General features: G+C 44.1%; 1 protein-coding gene across 1 annotated transcript in view; it reads left to right on the forward strand.

Annotated features, from left to right (window-relative positions):
* The window catches only part of RICTOR (RPTOR independent companion of MTOR complex 2), a 3179211-nt gene that overhangs the window by 564845 nt on the left and 2590237 nt on the right, over positions 1 to 24129 (forward strand). The window contains exon 8 of the mRNA XM_044069875.1: positions 16632 to 16801. Within this exon, the coding sequence (XP_043925810.1) occupies positions 16632 to 16801 (170 nt within the window). The remainder of the gene's footprint in view (positions 1 to 16631; positions 16802 to 24129) is intronic.

A 24129-nucleotide genomic window follows, 5' to 3' on the forward strand; every position in this document is an offset into this window, starting at 1 on the left:
CCATTTGGGAAACTTTTCTTGCTCCTTTCCGATGTCAGTAAAAGTTAATAATTGCATTACTTGTGGGAAACAATTACCTCATAAAGATTTTCATTTGTACTGTATTCCTTGCCTAGGCCCCAACCATGACGTACCTTGCTGTTGGTTTTGTGCTTTATTTAATCAGTGCACTATCTGTTGTCAGTACATTTTTGCCTCTAAATATTTCGGTTCTTGGTATAATTATCCAGAAATGACGTCTGTTAGCCATCCGAATACCGGAATTCCAAAAAAAAAAAACACAAAGAAAAAGACAGACAGGCTGTTGAGGTCCAGAACTGCCGACGACGCTTCTCCTAAGCCAGTCGCCAGTTCACCTGTACTCAGTGAGGTGCTTTTGCAGCCCCTGATACCCACTACTTCTGACTCGCAGGCCTCTACTGAGACCCATTCGGAGTCTGGTATGCCACGAGATGCTTCACCTATGGAAACCACGGATGCCTCTACCTTGGATGGGTCCAGAGCCGCTGTGCAGCCACCGGCTTCTGATGGTGTTTTCAGGCCTACAGACTTGCATATTAAACCGACTCCACCTTCTACTCTAAGGCCTAAATCTCAATCCATGTCTAAAAAATTGACGCCTAGGCCACATGTTCAGGCCCCTATACCTAAAAAAACAAATGATCAAAATGGCTGAAGATCTTATTACTCTAATCAGGGGTAGTCAACCCCCCCCCCCCCTTCTAGGAGGCCTAGGACTGAGCTTGACTATGAATTTTCTGATCAGGACTCTGTTTCTTCTAATTCTTCCAATGACCTGGATTTGTCCATTGCCTACTTAGGATTCCGATGCAGAGGATTCCATTCCCTCTGCTTTCCCCCTGAGGACTTTTCTTTTGGGGAAAATTTACATACCTTAAGGGAGCATTTCCACTGGGAAAGTCAAGAATTTTCTGATTCAAAAAAGAGGCTTGGGGATTTCCTTTTTCTACCTCAGCATAGGCCTTTGGATATTCCTCCTGTACTAGACATTGTTGATGATGTGTTTTCAGAATCCAGTATGGCTCCTGATTCCCGGGCTCTGGCTGCTAGTAAACCTGACAGATATTACAGGGTTCCTGAGTCCCACAAGTTCCTTTTCAAAAATCCTGTTGTGGATCCAGAAACCATTTCTCAGGGGCCTAAGGGCATTAAGGCTTCTACTGCTAAAAATCCTACCCCTTCTGATAGAGACTCCAGGGTGCTGAATTGATGGTGTAAAAAGGTTTATACTTCTGCAACCTTGGCAATCAGGGCTTTTAAACTGCTAATTTCATATGCTAAAATATCAACAGCATATTATGGGACTGCAGAAAATGATGTTGATTTCTGAATGTGTGGAAAATAAAGATTTACAGGATTTATTGCATTCTGCTGAACAAGTTGGAAAACATACTTTGCAATGTGGTTTTGATTCTTTAGAGGCCTCTTGCAGGGCTGCGGTTACTGGGTCTGTGCTTAGAAGGCATGCTTGGCTTAAGGAGCAATCTCTGCCTGATCATGTTAAAGCAAAATTGTTGGATGCTCCTTTAAAATCAGGACCACCTGTTTGGCAATAAGGCTGAAGAAGTTCTAAAAAAGATGGAATATAAAGCTAAATCTATGCAAACTGTAAAAGATTTCTTACAAGTGCAACCTCCAAGATTTAGTAGGCACTGGCCTACTAAGAACTGGTCCTTTCCCGCTCCTTCCAGATCCACTCAAGCCAAACCCAGACACACCAAAAGCACCAGGCTTCAGTCCCAAGGGACTCTCAAAACTAAGCAATGGGGGGGGGGGGCATCCACTTCCAGATCTGGAAATTACAAAACACCCCCTATGGTAAACAGTCTCAATGATTTTCCTTTAAAATTGCCACACACTTACCTTTCAGACACCCCTTTGGGGGGAAGATTGCTGTTCATGCAGTAAACTGGAAACTCATAACCCAGGACAAATGGGTTTTAAATATAGTGACCCAGGGATACAGATTTCATTTCCACATGTTGCCAACACCAAACTGGTGGCCAGACCTGCTCCCAAACTCTCTATTTAGAAAAAATGTGAGCTTCATCAGACAAATTATAGCAGTTAAAACTTCATTTAAATAGTGATGCATCATAGTGTCAACCAATCAGTTCCATGTTAAAATCAGTACACCAAATAATACTTAAGATATAAAAATATACATATAAACATATAAAAAACACATAGAGGCTGTATAGAATGTGGGGTACATTTCTAAAATTTTCTAGGTACAATGTTAAAAGCTATATATAAAAAATACAAGATAACTAAAGTATCAGTGCTTCAAGGCCCTGTTTCTGAGAAATGGTTTTAAAGAAACCTTAGAGTTTAGGCCAGGTGGTCTGTCTGCTTGGAACTTAATAATCCATTCTTGTTCCAAAGCTTCAGTATTGTTAGTAAAATTTCCACCTCTTTTATTTCTGTGGACAATATGGAGAACCAGGAACTTAAGTGTGTGTGTTCCCTTCTTGCATCACATGGATTTCTAATGCATTGCTGTCTTTTTGGTTTCTAATATCTCTCATATGTTCTAAAATTCTGTCTTTTAATAGTCTATTCGTTTTACCTATATAATAGGCAGGACATTTCATGCAGAAACTAAAGTATACTATATTTGCAGTATGACAGTCAGCATAAAAGCGTGTATCAATGGAGAAACCTCTGATAGGGTGTTTATATTGTCCCCCACCAAAAATGAATGGGCATGCTTTGCATCTCCTGCAGGCAAATGTGCCCATCCTATCAGACTTTACATACTTTGGCTCATCTATTTTTTGTAGCATAATTGTCTTTTAAGAGACTTATTATTTTTAAAGGAGATTGATGGTGTGTCTCCTATTATTCCATCGAGTTTTTTCACACTCTATAGGATATCCCAGTTGATGTTCATCGTGTTACACTGCTGCAGTCATTACACTTGGGTTATCCTGCTGTCAGGCGGTTCCCCAGTCGGCCAGAGTTCCAAAGTCTTGGTCCGGCGTCAGTTGCAGCCTACGCCATTTTCTTCAGTCTTTCTTGCCACGCGGTGCCTGAAGCAAAAGCAGTTCTCAAGTGCCGGTCGGCCGACTCCTGAGATTTTCATTTCCGAATCCAGAACCGAAGTCTTCTACAAAGCTAAGTACCCCATTGGGGAAACTTTTTCTTGCCTCAGTCTGATGTCAGTAAAAGTTAATAACTGTATTTCTTGTGGGAAGCAAATACCTCATAAGGATTTCCATTCTTATTGCATCCCATGCCTAGCCCCAGACCATGACGTCACTGGTTGTCGGTTTGTGCTAGGTTTAACAAGCGCACTATTAAACGTCGGTTTGATTTTGCCCGACATTACTTTGGCAGAAAATTTATTTATACGATGCCGTCGGAACTCCCGACGACCGCAATTCATAAAAAGCGCAAAGACAGGCATCTGAGGCCCAAAACGGACGACGACGCCTCTTCTAGGCCAGTCGCCGGTTCTCTGGTTTTCAGCGAGGCGCCTTCACAGCCCCTGACGACCGCTTCTGCAGAACCACAGGCAGCCACCAACTCCTTAGTGGAGATGGCTGGGCCTTCGGACTCCCAACTTTTACAGATTACCGAAACCGACCCTGCAGAGGGATCTGGTGTACATGAGCCTCCTGCAACTTCAGAGGGTGTATTTAGACCTAGTCAGCTTAGCCTTAAACCCTCTTCTAAGTCTAAACCTCCTCTTAAATATAAGAAAACACAGTCTCCAGGGCAGGCCTCCATGCCTAAGAAACAAATGCTCAAAATGGCTGAAGACCTGATCACTCTGATCAGGGGGTCCCATCCCCCTCCTGATAAAAGGCCCACACAGGATGTGGATTCTGACTCCTCCGACCAGGTGTCCATTTCCTCACAGTCTTCCTCTGACCTAGGTTACTCTTTACCCCCTTATGAGGATTCTGATGCTGAGGAATCCATTCCATCAGCCTCTCCCCCAGAGGATTACTATTTTGGGGAAACTTTACACTCCATGAGGGAGCATTTCCATTGGGAGGGCCAGGATTACTCAGAATCCAAGAAAAGGCTCAGAGAATTCCTACTATTACATCAACATAGACCCCTGGCTATTCCCCCAGTGTTAGACATTGTGGATGATGAGTATACTGAATCCAGCTTAAATCCTGATTCCTTACCTCCAGCTTCAGTTAAACCAGACAGGTATTACAGAGTCCCTGACTCACACAAATTTCTGTATAAAAGCCCAGTGGCAGACCCAGAAACCATTTCTCAGGGACCCAAAGGGGTCAAGGCCTCTTCGGCAAAGAACCCAGTTCCCTCTGACAGAGACTCCAGAGCATTAGACAGATGGGGAAAGAAAATATATACATCTGCAACTTTAGCAATGAGGGCTTTGAATTGCCAATTTCATATGTTAAAATACCAGCAATTTCTGATGTCTCAGTTGAAACAAAAAATGCTTTCAGATACAGATCCTCCGAATTTTAAAGAAATGCAGGATTTATTGCATGCTGCTGAACAAGTGGGAAAACATACTTTGCAATGTGGTTTTGATTCTTTAGAGGCCTCATGCAGAGCAGCAGTTACAGGCTCTGTCATTAGAAGACACACATGGTTAAAGGAACATGCATTGACAGATCATGTTAAAGCAAAACTACTAGATACACCCTTGCAGCATGATGTCCTATTTGGAGTTAAGGCAGAAGAGGCACTAAAGAAAATGGAGGATAAGGCAAACTCTATGCAAACAGTGAAAGATTTCTTACAGGTACAGTCTCCAAGATTTAGCAGAAACTGGCCAACAAAGAATTGGTCCTTTCCTGTTACAGACAGACCCCAAAGGGGCAAATACAGACATCCAAAAGGCAGAGGACAGCCACAAGGTCCTTACAGGCCTCGACAATGGGGTGCACCAGGCCAGAAGGAAGGAGAAGACGGACAACAACCTTACAAGAAACAGTCGCAATGACTTCTCACTACAGCTGCCAAACACTTCCCTCTTGGCAGCCCCACTGGGAAGAAAACTGGCTCTTTTCTATCACAATTGGCATATGATCACCAAAGACAAATGGGTTGTCAATATCATTTCACAAGGTTACAGGTTCCACTTCCACTGTATGCCAAGGTTAAAAGGAATGCCAAATCTGCCACCAAATCAATGGGCAGAGGCTCAAAAACAAATTACAGCAGTCATGACCATGGGAGCTATTCAAAAGGTACCTCCACAGGAACAAGGACAAGGATTTTACTCAAGACTCTTTCTGGTACCCAGAAAAGACAAAGCCTGGAGGCCTATTCTGGATCTTTCATCTCTAAACACTTACCTGGATGTCCCGAAATTCAAAATGTTGACATTACAGCAGCTTCTTCCCATGCTGGGCAAGCAAACTTGGCTCGTGACTTTGGACCTCAAGGAGGCATACCTGCATGTCCCTATCAGACAAAACTGCAGACGATACCTCAGATTCATAGCTGGTCCAATGCATTATCAATTCTCTGCACTGCCCTTTGGCTTATCTACTGCGCCCAGGGTCTTCACAAAGTGCCTGGCACCAGTAATTGCATTTTGCAGACAAAAAGGAATTCAAATTTACCCATACCTGGACGACTGCCTAATTCAAGCAGAGAGCAAAGACATTCTCCTAAAGCATCTGGTGTTTGTGAAAAAGTTACTAAGTTGCCTGGGGTATACAGTAAACAAAAAGAAATCAAAACTAGTGCCCTCACAAAATATAATATTCCTGGGTGCCAACTTGAACACAACGGCCCAGTTGGCTTATCTCACGCCAGACAAGCAAAAACATTTGACTCTATACTTTCAATTGATGACAACAAAGACCTGACTCCCTGCAAGAAAAATTCTGCAGGCCTTGTGCTACATGGCATCTTGCATACTACTAATTCCATATGCCAGACTGCATATGAGGAAACCACAATGGTACCTAAAGAGTGTATGGTCTCAACACTGTCAAAGTTTGGAAACAGTTATACCACTAATACCTTGCCTTCAGAAGGAGTTTTGATGGTGGGCTCAAGCTTGTCACGTGAACAAGGGACAGCCTTTTACTCAACCCACACCCAGGCAAACACTGACAACAGATGCATCGGATTACGCCTGGGGAGCACACATGGCAGGAAAATCCATTCAGGGCAAGTGGCCTACAGAACAAAAGCATCTTCAAATCAACCAAAAAGAGATGCTAGCTGTACAAAATGCCCTTATATCTTTCAAGGAACTGCTACATCCAGGACAACTACTACTAAAGACAGACAACAGCACAGTCATGTGGTACATAAACAAGCAAGGGGGCACCCATTCATACCCCCTCTGCAGACAAGCAATGACCTTGTGGAACACAGCTCTAAGCTATCAAGTTCATCTACAAGCGCAATTCCTGCCAGGAGAGAAAAACACACTGGCAGACGACTTAAGCAGAAATATCTTAGATCCACACGAATGGGAATTGAATCCACAAATATTCAGAATGATAACACAGAAATGGTGGAGCCCGGACATAGATCTGTTTGCATCACCAAAGAATTGCCAGCTACAGAAATTCTGCATAAGGAGTTACCATCCACAAGCATGGAAAGTGAATGCCCTCTCATTCAGCTGGAAAAATCTAACAGTATACGCATTCCCACCACTGCCTCTTCTTCCAAAGGTACTCATAAAAGCCAGGCAAGAGGGGCCAAAAGTTATCCTGATTGCACCAGACTGGCCACGCCAGCACTGGTACCCAATCTTAAAAAGCTTAGCACAAGAACCACCCTGGATTTTGCCTCAAACACCACATCTACTCTCTCAGAACAACAATTAGATTCTCCACAGCCAGTTAAGGACCTTAAACCTCGCTGCATGGAAGATACCTTAGCAAAGCAAGCAATGCCTCTCTCCAAAGCTGTTATGGATGTCATCCTGGAGGCCAGAAGGCCTAGTACCAGGAAAGCCTATTCGGATAAATGGAAGAGATTCTGTTCCTGGAATCAGGCTCACAGCCTTGACCCTTTTGTGCCAAACATTGCTCAGATTCTAAAATATTTGACTGAGATGTTGGACAAAGGCCTCTCCTTTTCACCCATCAAGATCCATGCCTCTGCCATCTCTGCTCATTACAAAACGGATCCACCAATTTTCTCTAATCCTTAACTAAAACAGTACCTCAGAGGGGCAAAAAACATAAGACCGCCCCGTAGAGCACCTGCTCCAACTTGGGACCTCAACTTTATTTTGGAAAAATTAACTTTACCTCCTTTTGAGCCAGCTAGCACATCAGAATTAAAATACATCTCTTGGAAAACTGCTCTGCTCCTGGCACTTACATCAGCAAGAAGAGTTTCAGAAATACAGGCACTAATGGCAGTGGAACATTTCCTCATTTTCCACCAGGACAGGGTGTCCTTAAGAACTAACCCTACTTTTATGCCTAAGGTGGTTTCAAGTGTGTCTCTAAACCAAACTGTTCATTTGCCAACTTTTTATCCTAAACCACAGAATAAAGGGGAGAGACTACTGCATTCATTGGACATTCACAGGCAGTTACGCCTCTACTTGGACAAAACCAAAGCTTTCAGAAAATCTGAGCAATTATTGGTAGCATATGCTGCAGGAGCACAGGGAAAAGCCATTTCAAAACAGATTATTTCCAAATGTGTAGGACATTGTATACATTTCTGCTATACGCACCATGGGAAACCTGTGCCTGCCAGCATTAGATCACTCCACAAGGGCAACAGCCACATCAACGGCCTACCTCAGAGGTGTACCTACCAAGGATATTTTGGAAGCAGCAACATGGAGCTCTGTTTATACCTTCTCCAAGCATTACCATCTGCCTCTATACTCCAAATCCAGAGCTGGCTTCACCTCTGCAGTGCTGCAGGGCCTTATAGCCACCCCTAATGCATTATAGAACCAACCACCCTTCCTCAGCTTTGGGATTCTGCCCAAGTGTAATGACTGCAGCAGTGTAACATGATGAACAGTACAGTTTTGTACCTACCATAAATGTAGATGTTCGAGTGTTGACACTGCTGCAGTCCAGGTTACCCTCCCTCCATCCCCTCTTCTTTGCTATTTCGTACCTAGGTCTACTACCCTTTACTACCTTTGGGGGGTATTTGCTGGTAACTGAAAGTTTTTGGTTTGCCTTTCTTTTTTATGTCTTATTAGCAATTTGAATTGCCTACCTATTTGGGGGCACCTGACTTCTGGAGCAAGGAAAACTGAAGAAAATGGTGTCGGCTGCGTCTTATATACCCCTGTCGCACTGACGTCAGGGAGGAGGTGACTGCAACCGACGCCAGACCAAGACTTTCGAACTCTGGCCGACTGGGGAACCGCCTGACGGCAGGATAATCCAAGTGTAATGACTGCAGCAGCGTCAACACTCGAACATCTACATTTATGGTAGGTACAAAACTGTATTTTTCTGACTGTCACAAACTATATTAATGTTACTCGCAAAAGTCAGTGGTACTCGCAGCATATTATTCTCTACATTTCTTGCTGTGCCTGAAATTGTTATAGTATTCACATAATCCAATGGTAAAACATTTGCATGTTTTCTTCTAGCATTATAATAAGGTTGGCATTTCCCTTCCCTTTCTTTCCATGCTAAATCAATCTTCCTCTCAATATCTTTCATTTTGTATACCTTTTCACTAAATTCATGCTTAAGAAGAGTCAGTGCTTCACATTAAGTTGCATCATCATTATGTAGCCGCATACAACAAACTATCTGTCCTTTCAAAATATTTGCCTTTGTAAAACCAGGATGCATACTACTGTTGTGTAAAACATTATTTTTCTGATAGGCTTCCTATACAATGAAATAGAAATTAGTTCAGGAGTGTCTCTCTTAACTTTCACATCTAAGAAGTCAATCTCTGTCAAAATATTTAAAGGTAAATTTTAAAAATGGAGTAATAGTGTTAATGTATTCCAAGAATGACCCCTGGCCACCTCACCTATTTTGGAAGTGGTGGATGATGTTTTCCTTGAATCCAGTGTAGCCCCTGATGCCCTGCCTCGTGTCCCAGCTAAACCTGACAGGTATTACAGAGTACTGGTTTCTCACAAATACCTGTACAGGAACCTTGCTGCAGACCCTGAGGTCATTACACAGGGACCCAAAGGAGCTAAGACTAGTTCTGCCAAGAATCCTCTTCCTTCTGACAGATTCCAGAGCTCTGGACAGATGGGGTAAGAAAGTATACACCTCTGCAACCATAGCTATCAGAGCACTCAATTGTCATTTCCATATGATAAAATATCAACAACACACTTTGGAACAATTAAAACAGAAGATTGCTACCTCTCCTGACGGTGCCAACTCAAAAGAGCTGGCAGAATTACTACACTCTGCTTGTCAAGTGGCCAAGCACTCATTACAATGTGGATATGACGCCCTAGAAGCCTCTAGCAGGGCAGCAGTGACAGGATCTGTTATTAGAAGACATGCATGGCTGAAGGAAAAACCTCACCCTTATCCATGTCAAGTCGAAACGTATTGATGCACCCCTAGATAAGGAACGCCTGTTTGGGGAAAAAGCAGAAGAGGTGCTTAAAAAGATGGAAGACAAAGCAAATCTATGCAAACAGTAAAAGATTTCTTTCAAGTTCAACTGCCCAGATTCAGCCGGAACTTCCCCACTAAGCACTGGGCCTTCTCTACACCCATCAGACAGGGCCAAAGTAAGCCTCGCAGGGTAGGACATCCAGGCCCCTATCCCAGGGCCAGCAAAGAAGCAAACAGTGGACCACTTCCGCTTCTAATGCAGGGCGTTCTAAGCCAAGCTTCTATGGTAAGCACTCACAATGACTCTCCCTTCCCCCCTCTTCCCTCCTTTCACTCATTTAAAACTAGGAGGAAGGCTCATCCTCTTAAAGGACAATTGGGTCTCTATAACCAAGGACATTGAGCATTAAAAATCATTTCTCAGGAATACAGATTCTCCTTCAGCGAACTCCCAGTTCCAAGAGGGTACCCAGACCTCACCCCAAACCAGTGGGGAGAGGCATTAAAACAGGTAAAAACCCTAATATCCCAGGGGGCAGTAGAATCTGTCCCTCCGGATCAAACAGGAAAAGGTTTTTACTCCAGACCATTTCTTGTTTCCAGAAAAGAGGGCACTTGGCGCCCCATCCTGGATCTATCCAAACTGAACACCACCTTGGTGGTCCCCATATTCATAATGCTAACCTTGCAGCAGCTCCTGCCTATGCACGCACAAAATGCCTGGCTGGTGACACTAGATCTAAAAGATGCCTACCTCCCCATCCCTGTCAGGAAATAGTGCAGAAAATTCCTGTGCTTCAGAGCAGGCAATCAGCACTTTCAATTCTCTGCACTGCCCTTTGGCTTATCTACTGCTGCCAGAGTAATCACCAAATGCTTGGCCCTGGCTATAGCATTCTGCAGACAGAGAAATATACAGATTTACCCTTACCTGGACGACTGCCTCATTCAGGCGAACAACAAAGAAAAGTTGCTCCAGGATCTTCTGTTTGTCAAAAAAACTCCTAACTTCTCTAGGATTCACCATCAACGAGAAAAATCTAAGCAAAACCCCCACCAGGAAAATTGTTTTCCTGGGAGCTGTGCTAGACACAGCTACCCTAATGGCCTTCCTAGCCCCAGAAAAGCAGAGTTTCCTGCCTCTTTACTTCACCCAGCTGGCTTCCAGAAGTCACCTCACAGCGAGGAAGTTCCTGCAAGCCCTGGGATACATGGCATCTTGCATCCCTCTCGCCAAGCTTCACATAAGAAAGCGTCAGTGGTACTTAAAGAACCTTTGGTGTCAGCACTTCAGTCCATAGAGACCACTCTCCCACTGATCCCTTGCGTAAGGGACTAATTTCTCTGGTGGGTAGCAGCTTGTGCCATGAACAAAGGTCTTCTCTTCATACTCTGCTTTTACGGCCAGACAATCACCACCAACGCCTCAGACATAGCTTGGGGTGGTCACCTAGCAGGCACTTGTACTCAAGGACTTTGGAATGCCCAGCAACTTCACTTGCAAATCAACCAGAAAGAAATTATGGCAGTGCAAAACGCTCTGACTTCCTTCCAACCCCATCTCAGGCCAGGGGTCATCCTTATAAAAACAGACAACACCACAGTAATGTGGTAGATCAACAAGCAGGGGAGTACCCAATCCTACCCCCTGTGCAGGTTAGCCATGAGTCTGTGGCTTACAGCTACCTCCATGGGGCTACACCTAATTGCTTAATACTTATCAGGGATCAACAACACACTGGCAGACCACCTAAGTAGAAACTTACTGGACCCCCATGAATGGCAGCTCCACAGAGAAATCTTTCTGCAAATCACCCAGGAGTGGGGGACCTCAGAGGTGGACCTCTTTGCCTCGCACCTCAACCACCAGCTGCATAAGTTTTGTACCAGGGAGTATCACGTCCTATCATGCAAGGTGGATGCCTTGACCTTCCCTTGGGGCTCCCTCTTTGTGTACATATACCGTCCTCTGCCCTTTCTTCCCAAGGTTCTGATCAAAATAAGAGAGGAGAGACCAAAGGCCATTCTCATCGCTCCAGATTGTCCCAGACAGCATTGGTACCCTTTACTATGCAGTCTGACCTTACAGCCCCCCAAGCTGCTTCCTCTAAGGTCAGACGTCTTGACCTAGGAGCGGGGGAAGGTACTGCACCCAGACCTATAGACTCTCAAACTTTCAGCATGGCTCATACATTAAAAACCAACAAGAAGTCAGTGTTAAGCAAACAGGTCGAGGAAGTCATCACAGAGGCCCAGAAGGCCCAGCACAGGGCAATCTTATGCAGGAAAATGGAAGATTCTGCTCCTGGAAACAGTCAAAATGGAAATGGGGCAGTACCTTCCAACCTTCCATCCCTCTCATCCTGGATTACTTAGCAGAGTTGCTCAATAATGGCCTCTCTTCTCTTCTATTAAAATCCATGTCTTGGCCATCTCTGCCCATTATGATTCAGACCCACCCCTCGTCTGTCATCATTTGATTAAGCAGTTCCTCAGAGGGGCTTTTAATATCAGGCCTCCCAGAAGACCTCCTACTCCCTCCTGGGACCTGAATTATGTGTTAGAGAAACTAACCTTACCTACTTTTGAACCTGCCGCTTCAACAGAATTGAAATACCTCTCCTGGAAGGCTGCCTTCCTACTAGCTATCACCTCAGCCAGAAGGGTCTCAGAACTTCAAACTCTCATGGCTGTCAAGCCCTTCATAATTTTCCATGCAGACAGTCTCTCCCTGAGGACTAATCCCTCCTTTATGCCCAAGGTGTGGTATCTGATGTGACCCTTAACCAGGCCATACACATACCTACCTTTTTTTCCCAACCTTCAAAACAAGGGGGAAAGAATTCTACACTCACTAGATGTGCACAGACAACTCGGATACTATCTGGACTGCACTAAGCCATTCAGAAAAACAGACCAGCTTTTTGTAAGCATTGCCCCAGGGGCAGAGGGGAAGCCCATCTCCAAACAAACCATTTCCAAATGGATATCACACTGTATCTATTTTTGCTACATACTACATGGGAAACCCATTACTAGGTCAATTCGTACCCACTCCACTAGGCCACCTCCACTTCCACTGCCTTCCTCGGAGGAGTACCTACCAGGGACATATTGGAAGCGGCCACCTGGATCTCTGTCCATACATTTACAAAGCATTACTACCTACCTTTCTTTTATAAGTCTAGGGCAGGGATTGCCTCTGCAATTCTGCAGGGCCTCCTGACCCATAACTAGGAATCTAGCTGTCCTTCCACCCTTTACCTCAGCTTTGGGAATCCTCCCACAGTGATGACTGCAACAGTGAAACACGAAGAACATAGTACAGTTGTGTACACTTACCATAACTGTAGATGTTCGAGTGTATTCACTGTTGCAGTCTTGGTTTCCCTTCCTCCACCTCCCTTTTCTCATCTTTCCCTAGGGGGACACATGCTTTCCAAGGTGGCTCTTAGCCACCAGGACCACTTCTCTCTTTCCCCGTGTGCTTCTGACGGGTTAGGGCAAGAAAAACTGATGTAATGATATCAGCTGTCTTGCTTTATAGTACTGACGACCTGACGTCAGACTACAGACTACAGGCGACAGCAGCTGGCACACAAAAACATTGACTCTGGTATTTGGGCCGGTCGAGGGCTACCACAGTAGGGATAACCCACAGGTGATGACTGCAACAGTGAATACACTCGAACATCTACATTTATGGTAAGTGTACACAACTGTACTTTCCTGCAAGCCTTTGGGTACATGGCATCTTGCATCCTACTAATTCTTCTGGCCATGCTTCACATGAGGAAACTTCATTCGTATCTAAATAACCTTTGGTGTCAGCACTCTCAGTCTCTAGATACCTCTCTTCCTTTGATCCCCTGTATAAGGGCCAAGTTTCTCTGGTGGGCAGAGGCTTGTGCCAAGAAGAAGGGTATTCCCTTCATCCTCCGCCCTACCGGGCAGACCATCACCACCAACTCCTCAGACATTGCTTGGGGTACTCACCTAGCAGGCAGGTGCACCCAAGGTCTTTGGGATGCTCAATACCTTACTTTACACATCAATTAGAAGGAAATTATGGCAGTACAAAAGGCTCTGACATCCTTCAAACCCCATCTCAGGCCAGGGGTTCTCCTTATTAAAGCAGACAACACCACAGTAATGTAGTACATCAATAAACGGGGAGGGACCCAATTGTACCCTCTGTGCAGGCTAGCCATGAACCTGTGGCTGACAGCCTCCTCCATGGGATTACACCTAATTGCCCAATACCTACCAGGGATCAACAACACCCTGGCAGACCATCTAAGCAGAACCTTACTGGATCCCCACGAATGGCAGCTCCAAAGAAAAATCTTTTTGCAAGTCGTTTAGGAATGGAGACTCCGGAGGTGGATCTCTTTGCTTCGCACCTCAACTACCAGCTAAAAAAATTCTGTACCAGGGAGTATCACCACCTAACATAGAAGGTGGATGCCTTGACCTTCCCCTGAACTCCCTCTTTGTGTATGCATTCCCTTCTCTGCCTCTTATTCCCAAGGTACTGATCAAGATAATGGAGGAAAGACCTAAGGCCATCCTCATTGCTCCAGATTGGGCCAGACAGTATTGGTTCCCCTTACTGCACAGCCTGGCATTACAGCCTCCCAGGCAACTTCCCTTGATCTCAGACCTCTTGACCCAGTTGGGGGGGGGGGGGGGATGCTGCACCCAGACTTGCAGTTTGTCAAACTGTCAGCATGGCTAATACTTTAAAAGCAAACAAGGGGCCCCTGTTAAGCAAACACTTTCTAGACATTATTACAGAGGCCAGAAAGCCCAGCAGCAGAAAATCTTATGCCAGGAAATGGAAAGGATTCTGCTCCTGGAGCCAGTCCAGAGGGGGCAGTATCTCACTGCCTTCTACCCCTCTCATCCTGGGCTACCTAGCAGAGTTACTCAATAATGGCCTCTCCTTCTCTTCTATTAAAATCCATGCCTCAGCCATTTCAGCTCATTTTGATACAGATCAGCCCCTTTTCTCGCATCCTTTGACTAAACAATTCCTCAGAGGGGCTTCTAATATCAGACCTCCCAGAAGGACACTTGCACCAGCCTGGGACCTGAATTATGTTTTAGAAAAACTAACCTTACCACCATTTGAACCTGCTGCTTCAGCAGAGTTGAGATACCTCTCTTGGAAGACTACTTTCCTACTAGCTATCACCTCAGCCAGAAGGGTTTCAGAACTTCAGGCACTCATGGCCGTTGAGCCCTTCATTATTTGCCATGAAGACAGGGTATCCCCGAGGACTAACCCCTCCTTTATGCCCAAGGCGGTATCTGATGTGACCCTCAACCAAGCCATACATCTACCCACCTTCTTTTCTAACCCTCAAAACAAGGGGAAAGACTTGCACTCACTAGACATGCACAGACCGCTCAGATACTACCTGGACCATACTAAACACTTCAGAAAAACAGACCAGCTTTGTGTCAGCTTTGCCCAAGGGGCAGAAGGGAAGCCCATTTCCAAGCAAACCATTTCCAAATGGATATCACACTGTATCCATTTCTGCTACAGACTACATGAGAAACCACACCCTAAGTCTGTTTGTAGCCATTCCACTAGGGCAACTTCCACTTCCACAGCATTCCTCAGAGGAGTTCCCACCATGGACATCTTGGAAGCTGCCACCTGGACCCTCTGTCCATACCTTTACAAAGCATTACCACCTACCTCTTTTCTCTTAAGACTAGGACAGGGTTTGCCTCTGCAGTTCTGCAGGGCATGCTGATCCATGCCTAGGTCTCTAATCCCTCCACCCCTCTCCTCAGCTTTGGGAATCCTCCCACAGGTGATGGCTGCAACAGTGAAACACAAAGAACATAGTACAGTTGTGTATACTTACCATAAATGTAGATGTTTGAGTGTATTCACTGTTGCAGTCCTGGTTTTCCTTCCTCCTTATATCCTCTTTCCTTAGGGAGTCATAAGCTTCTCAAGGTGGCTTTTAGCCACCAGGATTACTTTACCGTATTTCATTGTGCTTCTGAAGGGTTAGGACAAGAAAACCTGATGTAATGGCGTCTGCTGCCTTGCTTTATAGCATTGACGGCCTGACATCACACTACAGGCGACAGCAGCCGATGCAGAAAAACATTGACTCTGGTATTCGGGCTGGCTGAGGGCTACCACAGCAGGGATAACCCACAGGTGATGACTGCAACAGTGAATACAATTGAACATCTACATTTATGGCAAGTGTACACAGCTGTACTTTGTGTGCTATTTGTAGTACATACTTCACAGATTTCATATGCCCCTCTTGGGTAATGCACATCTGTGTGTGTGCAGCTGTTCCAATTGTTAAATTGGTGAAATATTTGGTCTTTCAAAATTTACATAATCGAATGTGTACAAGATATTAAAAGGAAGGCACTAGTGATAGTTTGCCAGTTTGTTTAGATTAAAAAGCACAGTAGAATCCGCTCTGCTTTGAAAAATTAGATTTTTGACAAATTTTTTTCTTGATGTGTAGGGAAGTTGCATACATTCATGTCAAATAAAATTAGAATCCATTTTCTTCTTGTGAAGTATAAAGCTGAAACCTTATGCACTTAATTAAATTAATTTTAATTGGGAGATGCAATTCCCAATGATTTCCGATGATGTGTCCCCTTCATGAAGAAAATTTAAAGGTGATATATGGGAGTATCTCAAGTCTCTGCTTCTTCATCATAAAGTATATAAAAGGTTAGTGAAAGTATGAGATTTAGATGAATTAGACTGTTTTAAAGTAGATGTATTCTCTATGGAATTTATGATGACAATGTCTTTGATTTGTGCAGCAGTAAAAGTGTGATTTTAAACTAGTTGCATTTTTAGCTGTGAAGATGCACTTCAGAAACTTGAATATAAAGACATTTTTTGAGTTTGTCCTTCAATGGATGTTGTTTGTAGGTTTCATTGGGTAGCTACAGCGTTTTCATCTGTACCAGTAGAGGTACTTGGAGTACTGTTTGCATACCTGTTTAAAAACTGATATACAACCATCAAAGGACTGACAAAGCACACCTTATTAGGAAAAAAAAATTGTATGTAGCAAGTTTATGCAGTCTTGAATCATTTTATGACTGTTTCCATTCCAGCACTTCAGAATCCTGAGATAGTTGCTATTCGTGGTGGATTAAGTACAATTTTGAAAAATGTTCTTGATTGTCAGCTGAGTCGAATAAATGAAGCTCTAATAACAACAGTTCTCCACCTTCTCAATCACCCCAGAACTCGGCAGTATGTACGTGCTAATGTGGAACTAGAAGTAAGTTTCTGAATTCTCATTCCTTTTCCTTTTATTCTTAAGATTTTATCTTAGTTTACTTAGTTTGTGGGTCTGTTCTTTATTTCTTGTTTTCTCTTTCTTGTTGTTGTCTGCATTTCCAAATTTTGTTGTGGTTAAATGTGAACCAAATTTTAATTTAATTTTACTTTTCACAACTAAATTTTTTTTATGCAGGCAGTATTTGCCCTGTAAAGCACTTACAGTGCTGTAGTATAAATAGGGCAGACTTGTATGTTTTGTCAGTCTTGTACATTCATGACTGCTCAGTACTTAAAGAAACGAACAAAAGATCATGGCTTTGTCAGTACTGGCTTCTTCCCTTTCATTCTCTACCTAGAGCATTTTAGTAAACCTTAAGAAGCCAGCATTTAACTCATATTATCAGATGCATCCAGGGTGGAGAAAGGTTTCTACCTTGGGTGTGTCACTGTCTTTCCTCCTATTTGTGCATTTTATGGACAGAATGTAAAGGAAGAGGTAGTATGGCGAGTTTCCAGTTTGTAAATGTGAGCATTGCATCTTTGTGTGCATATGGTGTCCTCCTATCCTCAAGTGATTGTGATTTCTAATGTGCACTAGAGTTGATTTGCTGGTTAGTGTGAAGCAGCATGTCCAGTCTGGAAAGGAGTGGATTCCTTTTTGAAGGTGATGAGGAGTAGCTGCCTTATACACAGAGTGTAAATATCTTGAGGTCTTGCTCACAAGTGAGGTAGAGAGGATTTGGGTGAGTGTTTAAAGGATAGTACAATGGTTGTACTTATCAGTGTTGTACCAGCCTGTGGTAATAAAGTGAGAGCCAAGTGACAGGACAGAACTGTCATTTTACCTTGTCACTCTGTTGCTGTCCTCATCTGTGAATAGTGACTAAAAAGATGATGATGTGGATTCACATAGCAGAAGTGAGGTTCTTTCTCAGCATAGCTGGATCCACTGTCCATGATAGGAGTTCAGCAATCCAGGAGTCATTGTGAATGCTTTCACTGCTCTTTTGTATTGAGAGGCATCAGTTGAGGACATTTGGGCATGTAGTAAGAATGCCCTTTGGCTATCCCAGGGATTTTATCTTTCATCTTGTCTGAGGGTCCCATAGGATAAGCTGTGTGAGCTGGAAACAGTCAGTGGTTTAACTTTGTCAGTTTGCAAACACCACAGTCCTTATCAGAAGAAATGGTTTAGAAAATGGATGGAGGCATGCGTAAATGCTTGTGTGTGTGTCTTTTGCTTGGCAGCCATTTTAGTTTGTGTGATGAGGGTGGAGGGTAGGTGTAGGGCTGGGTTTTTTTTTTTCCCTTGCAGTTGCAGACCACCTGACTACTCAGTGCAGACTCCATGGTGCAGCCATCTCCCAAACAGCTACGAGCATTATTTTTCTCTTTCTAGAGCCTGGCTTCCTTCTTCCCTAGTGAGTGACGTACAAGCTTTCTACTCTTGCAGCAAGTGGATGAGCTCGTGGGGGATTCCTGGCTGGAACAAATGGACCACAGAGCTCTTAACCCCCCCAGAAGTTCTAAACTCCCATGACTATGGAACAAACAGGCAGTTTGGTGCAGGTAGAGGAGCTGTTGGTCTTGGTCTTGTTGGGGGAGTGCAAAAAAAAAAAAAAAAAAAGTTCCCAGATTCAGATTGCTAACTCACCATGTTCTTGCTTAAATTGGATAAATGTCTTGCTCCAAGTAACATAACATATGACAAAGATACATCCCAGCTAGAAATCTCATATCCCAATATCAGAACTTAATATTTTAAATAGAAATCAAACAACTATTACCAATCTGCTTTGTTGTATTCTACATATTTAGCAAAAAATGGAATTCACTCCCAAATAAAATAAGACAAGGTGGAGTACCTAAAGTATACTAATAATACAGTTGCCATACAGCTTGTCCATATACCCAAAAGGGCAGTAACCTCGTACAAAATCTAACTCTGCTGGTAAACCGCCTGTCAGACCCCTAGATGATCTTGTGTATCACACCACACTAATAAGTTGCACATTACCCTAGTAACAAAATATTCATGTACACCTTTGGTATACACCTAAACAAATACTTAATCTCACTTTTGATTACTCACTGTTCAGGGTGTCCTGGTTAGATTACCATTCTGTCTACATTTCCTAATCTACATTTATCTTTCTCATAATGTAGCATATACTTTATGTACTCCCAGTGTTAAGCATCTCACCAATAAAATTCTTGTTTGCATCATTGTCATAGCTGATGACTAATTACAAAAATGTTTGACCTATTTCTATGCCATTTTATAAACACAATATACATTAAAATATTTTGACATTATACATGTAGTATACATTCTTATTTTCCATGCATGTTATGAAGTGCTGTGAGTAATTTCAGCAAATATGTAAATCTTTTCTACTTGCCCATATCTTGTCTTAGGTGAATCTAAAAATGTTTGTATCTGTTGTTTTGGAACTGGACCTCCATTGAAAAGAAGCTGTTTTGCCCAATTGGGCTGTCTTGCATAACAAATGCAAATAAATGAATAGGGTCACCAAAACAGCTTATTTTATTTAGACTTAAAGGATGCCAGCACTTTCATTTTACTTGATTGCATTTTGGCCTGTCCACATTATGTAGACTGGAGTGTTTACCAAATGCTTAACATCTATATATGGCCACCTTGGGGACTGGAAGGTTCAGCATCGGGCTTAGGTGAATGACTGCATCATCCAGGCAGCTTCCATTGAAAATGTATACTGTCTTTTGTCTCACTGACCTGTATTTTCCCTATAAAAAAATAAAAAAGTTGAGCCAAATGGCAAGAAAGAATATAATATGTTCAAACGTAAATAACTTTTGCAATAACCCAAGTTGATGTTTGTGTTTCACTGTTGTAGTTCTGACTTGTGGGATTTCCTGCTTTGGAAGCCCTTGGCTGACCCGACTACCAGAGAAAAAAAATCTCCTCCTAAGGCTGGCAGACATCCTATCCTTATGTCAGTACGCTTAGGTATAAAGGGAGCCAGCCGACACCACGACGTCTGTCTTTTCTTGCCGTCAGAGCCAGAAGCAGTGTTTCAGCATGTGGGTCTGTCCACACCAGAGAGGTCATCTAAAGCCAGGTACCCTATTGGGGATCTGTCTTTCTTTCTTTAATCCATGTCAGATAAGGTTAACAGTTGTCTCCGCTGTGGTAAGCAAATTCGACACAAGATTTTCATACATTGTGTCACCTGCCTAGACCTGGATCACAACATCCCTAGTTGCCGTTTTTGCACCGGTTTCAATTCTAGGACTGTCAGGCATAGGTCCAAAATCTTAGCAAGGCATCTTAGTCTGCCATCTACTTCGCGTCATTTGTTGGCATCCACTGGTCATCCCGAGGTTGAGCTCTTTACGTGTAGAAAGGACAAGGAAAAAGGTCCAAGCTTAGGGTGTCGGATGACAACCGTTCACTGTATACCAGTTCCCCAAGGCTCGTTATTGCTGTGGAAGGCGAGGCGATTTCACAGCCCCCTTCTGCGACCAAGGTGGTGGTGCAGGCCTCTGTCAACACCCGTATGGAGTCTGGCATGCCATCAGGTCCCTCAGCCCCCTCACAGGCCTTGGCTTTTAGTTTGTCGGCCATGTCTGGAGTCGCTCAGCAGACCTCTGCTTCCTAAAGGTGATCTTTTACCAGCAACATTCCTTAGAGGCATCAGCCTGCATCAGTTCTTCCTTACAAAGAGACTGGCGTCAGGATTGCAGACGTACCTTATCTCAAGGTCTAAGCTATCACCATCACCATGACCTGGTTAGGTTAGTTAAAGACCATATCTCCTTAATCAGAGCTAGACATCCCCCTTTGGAGCCTTCCCGAGGGAACAGAAAGAGGGATCCTACCTCTGAAGTTTTCTCTGAACCTCCTGATTAGGATGAGGATTCTGACCAGGTTGAGTCTGTCTTTGAGGAAGAACCCTTCCTTAATTCTTTTGAAGATTCAGATTCTGAAGAGAATCTGCCTTCAGCTTCACCTCTTGAAGACATCACTTTTGGAGAAACACTCCACGCCATGAGGGAATATTTCCAGTGGGAGGCACAGGAATACCTACAATAAAAAAAAAAAAAAGAGGTTGGGGAGTTTCTTGACCTCCCAGAATGAAAACCTTTGGCTGTTTCTCCTGTATTGGAGTGGATGGAGGATGTTTTTTTTTTATAGACTTTTCCCTGGATCCATATTCTCCATGTCCAGTCTCTGGAAAACCAGACAGGTTGTACAGGGTGCTGGACTCGCAAATATCCCTCTTCAAAAACCCCTGTGCTGCTCCAGAGGTTGTCACTCCAGGTCGCAATAGTGCAAGAGCCAGCTCTTTAAAAAAAACTCTTGAACTGCTGATAAAGAAAGCAGGGCCTTTGATAGGTTTGTTAAAAGTCTACACTTCTGCTACCCTAGTCATGAGGGCCTTAACTGCCAGATGTTCATCGTGTTACCCTGCCGCAGTCATCACACTTGGGTTATCCTGTCGTCAGGCGGTCCCACAGTCGGCCAGAATTCCAAAGTCTTGGTCCGGCGTTGGTTTCTGTTGCTTCTTCCCTGATGTCAGTGCGCCAGGGGTATATATAATGCATCCAACGCCATTTTCTTCAGTCTATCTTGCCGTGCGGTGCCCGAAGCAGAAGCAGTTCGCAAGTGCCAGTCAGCCGACTCCTGAGATTTTCAAAGTCGAATTTCAGATCCGAAGTCCTCAATAAAGCTAAGTACCCCGTTGGGGAAACTTTTCTTGCCTCAGACCGATGTCAGAAAAAATTAACAATTGTATTTCTTGTGGGAAGCAAATACCTCATAAGGATTTTCATTCTTACTGCATACCTTGCCTAGGCCCAGACCTCAACGTCACTGGTTGTCGTTTTTGTGCTAGGTTCAATAAGCGTACTATAAAAAAACGCTTTGATTTCACACAACACTACTTCGGTAGAAAATTTAACTACACAATGCTGTCGGAGCAACCGACTACCGGCGTGCACAAAAAACGCAAGGATAAGGACAGGCAGCCTAGACCCAAGCCAGACTCCGAGGCCTCGGCTGGGCCGGTCTCCGGTCTTCAGTGAGGCTCCTACGCAGCCCCTGGCTACCGCAGATTTGGAACCCGAGACCGCTTCGGAGCCTTTGGCAGAGAGTGCTAGGCCGACGCAGCCATTTTGTTTAGCCCCTACCGACTACACTGCAGAAAGATGGTGCTGCAGAAACACCTTCGGTTCCTGAAGGCGTCTTCAGACCGACGACGCTCACCATAAAAACGTATCCTAAGCTTAAGACTCCTATTAAACCAAAAAAGACTGCACTTCAGTCTCCAGTTCAAGGCCCCATGCCTAAGAAACAGATGCTTAAAATGGCGGAAGATTTGATCTCTTTAATCAGGGGTTCCCAACCCCCACCCGACAAAAGACGTAGACAAGAGGAAGATTATGCCTCCTCTGAACAAGTGTCTATTTCCTCAGGCTCCTCTGAGGACCAGGATTGCTCTTTTTCCCCTTATGAAGATTCTGATGCTGAGGATTCCATTCCCTCAGCTTCTCCCCCTGAAGACTACTCCTTTGGGGAAACTTTACAAGCTATGAGGGAACATTTTCACTGGGAAGGTCAGGACTACTCTGACTCAAAGAAAAGGCTCAGAGAGTTTCTTTTACTCCCCCAGCACAGACCTCTTGCCATCTCCCCAGTTTTAGACATTGTGGATGATGTTTACTTAGAATCTAGTTTGAACCCAGATTCTCTGCCTCCTGCTCCAGCCAAACCAGACAGATACTATAGAGTGCCTGACTCCCACAAATTCCTTTATAAAAGCCCAAAGGGGCTAAGGCTTCTATGGCAACAAATCCTGTACCCTCTGAAAGGGACTCCAGAGCACTAGACAGGTGGGGGAAAAAGGTTTACACCTCAGCCACTCTAGCTATGAGAGCACTAAATTGCCAATTTCACATGCTAAAATAGCAGCAATTTCTAATGTCTCAGTTAAGACAAAAAATGAGCACACTCCCTCAACAGTCTGAATTGAAAGAAATGCAGGATCTGTTGCATGCGGCTGAACAGGTGGGCAAACATACTTTACAATGTGGGTTTGATTCTTTAGAGGCTTCCTGCAGAGCAGCTGTCACTGGGTCTGTTATACGTAGGCATGCTTGGTTAAAGGAGCAAACTCTGCCTGATCATGTTAAAGCAAAGCTTCTAGATGCTCCCTTACAGCAGGATGTCCTATTTGGAGTTAAAGCAGAAGAAGTCTTAAAGAAAATGGAGGATAAGGCAAAATCTATGCAGACAGTCAAAGATTTTCTACAGGTACAGCCCCTCGCTTCAGCAGAAATTGGCCAACAAAAAATTGGTCCTTTCCAGCTACTGACAGACCACAGAGGGGTAAATACAGACGCCCAAGAGGCAGAGGGCAACCACAAGCCCAATACAAACCTCGACAATGGGGCACTGCAACACAGAAGGGAGGAGAAGACAGGCCCCAAACTACTAGAAGGCAAACTCAATGACTTACACCTCATCTGGCCAAGCAACACTCTCTTGGCAGCTCCTTTGGGAGGAAAACTCACACTTTTTTCAGACAGCTGACACATTGTCACAAAGGACAAATGGGTCCTAGACATAATTTCACGAGGATACAGATTCCATTTCCACACCTTGCCAATGAAAAGAGGAATGCCAAACCTGCCACAAAATCAATGGGCAGAGGCACAAAAACAAATTACAGCTCTCATGGACATGAGAGACATTCAACTGGTACCTACACGGGAGCAAGGCCAAGGATTTTACTCAAGACTCTTTCTAGTCCCCAGAAAGGACAATGCCTGGAGACCAATTCTGGACCTTTCAATTCTAAACACCTTCTTACAAGTACCCAAATTCAAGATGCTAACACTACAGCAGCTTCTTCCCATGTTGGACAAGAAAGCATGGCTGGTAACGTTGGACCTCCAAGGAGGCATACCTGCATGTCCCTATCAGACAAAGTTGCAGAAGATACCTCCGTTTCATTGCAGGTTCAACCCACTACCAATTCTCTGCACCGCCCTTTGGCTTATCCACTGCGCCCAGGGTCTTCACAAAATGCCTGGCACCAGTAATTGCATACTGCAGACAAAGAGGAATTCAAATATACCCATACCTGGAAAACTGCCTCATCCAAGCAGAAAACAAGGACATCCTCTTACAACATCTGGCTTTTGTAAAACATCTTCTAAGTTGCCTGGGGTACACAGTAAACGAAAAGAAATCAAAACTAGTACCCTCACAAAATATGACATTCCTGGGTACCAGCTTGACTACAACGGCCCAGAAGGCTTATCTGATGCCAGACAAAC

The sequence above is a fragment of the Protopterus annectens genome, chromosome 1.part0 (assembly GCF_019279795.1).
Source record: "Protopterus annectens isolate FY-2018-M chromosome 1.part0, PAN1.0, whole genome shotgun sequence".
NCBI classification, from domain to species: domain Eukaryota; kingdom Metazoa; phylum Chordata; order Ceratodontiformes; family Protopteridae; genus Protopterus; species Protopterus annectens.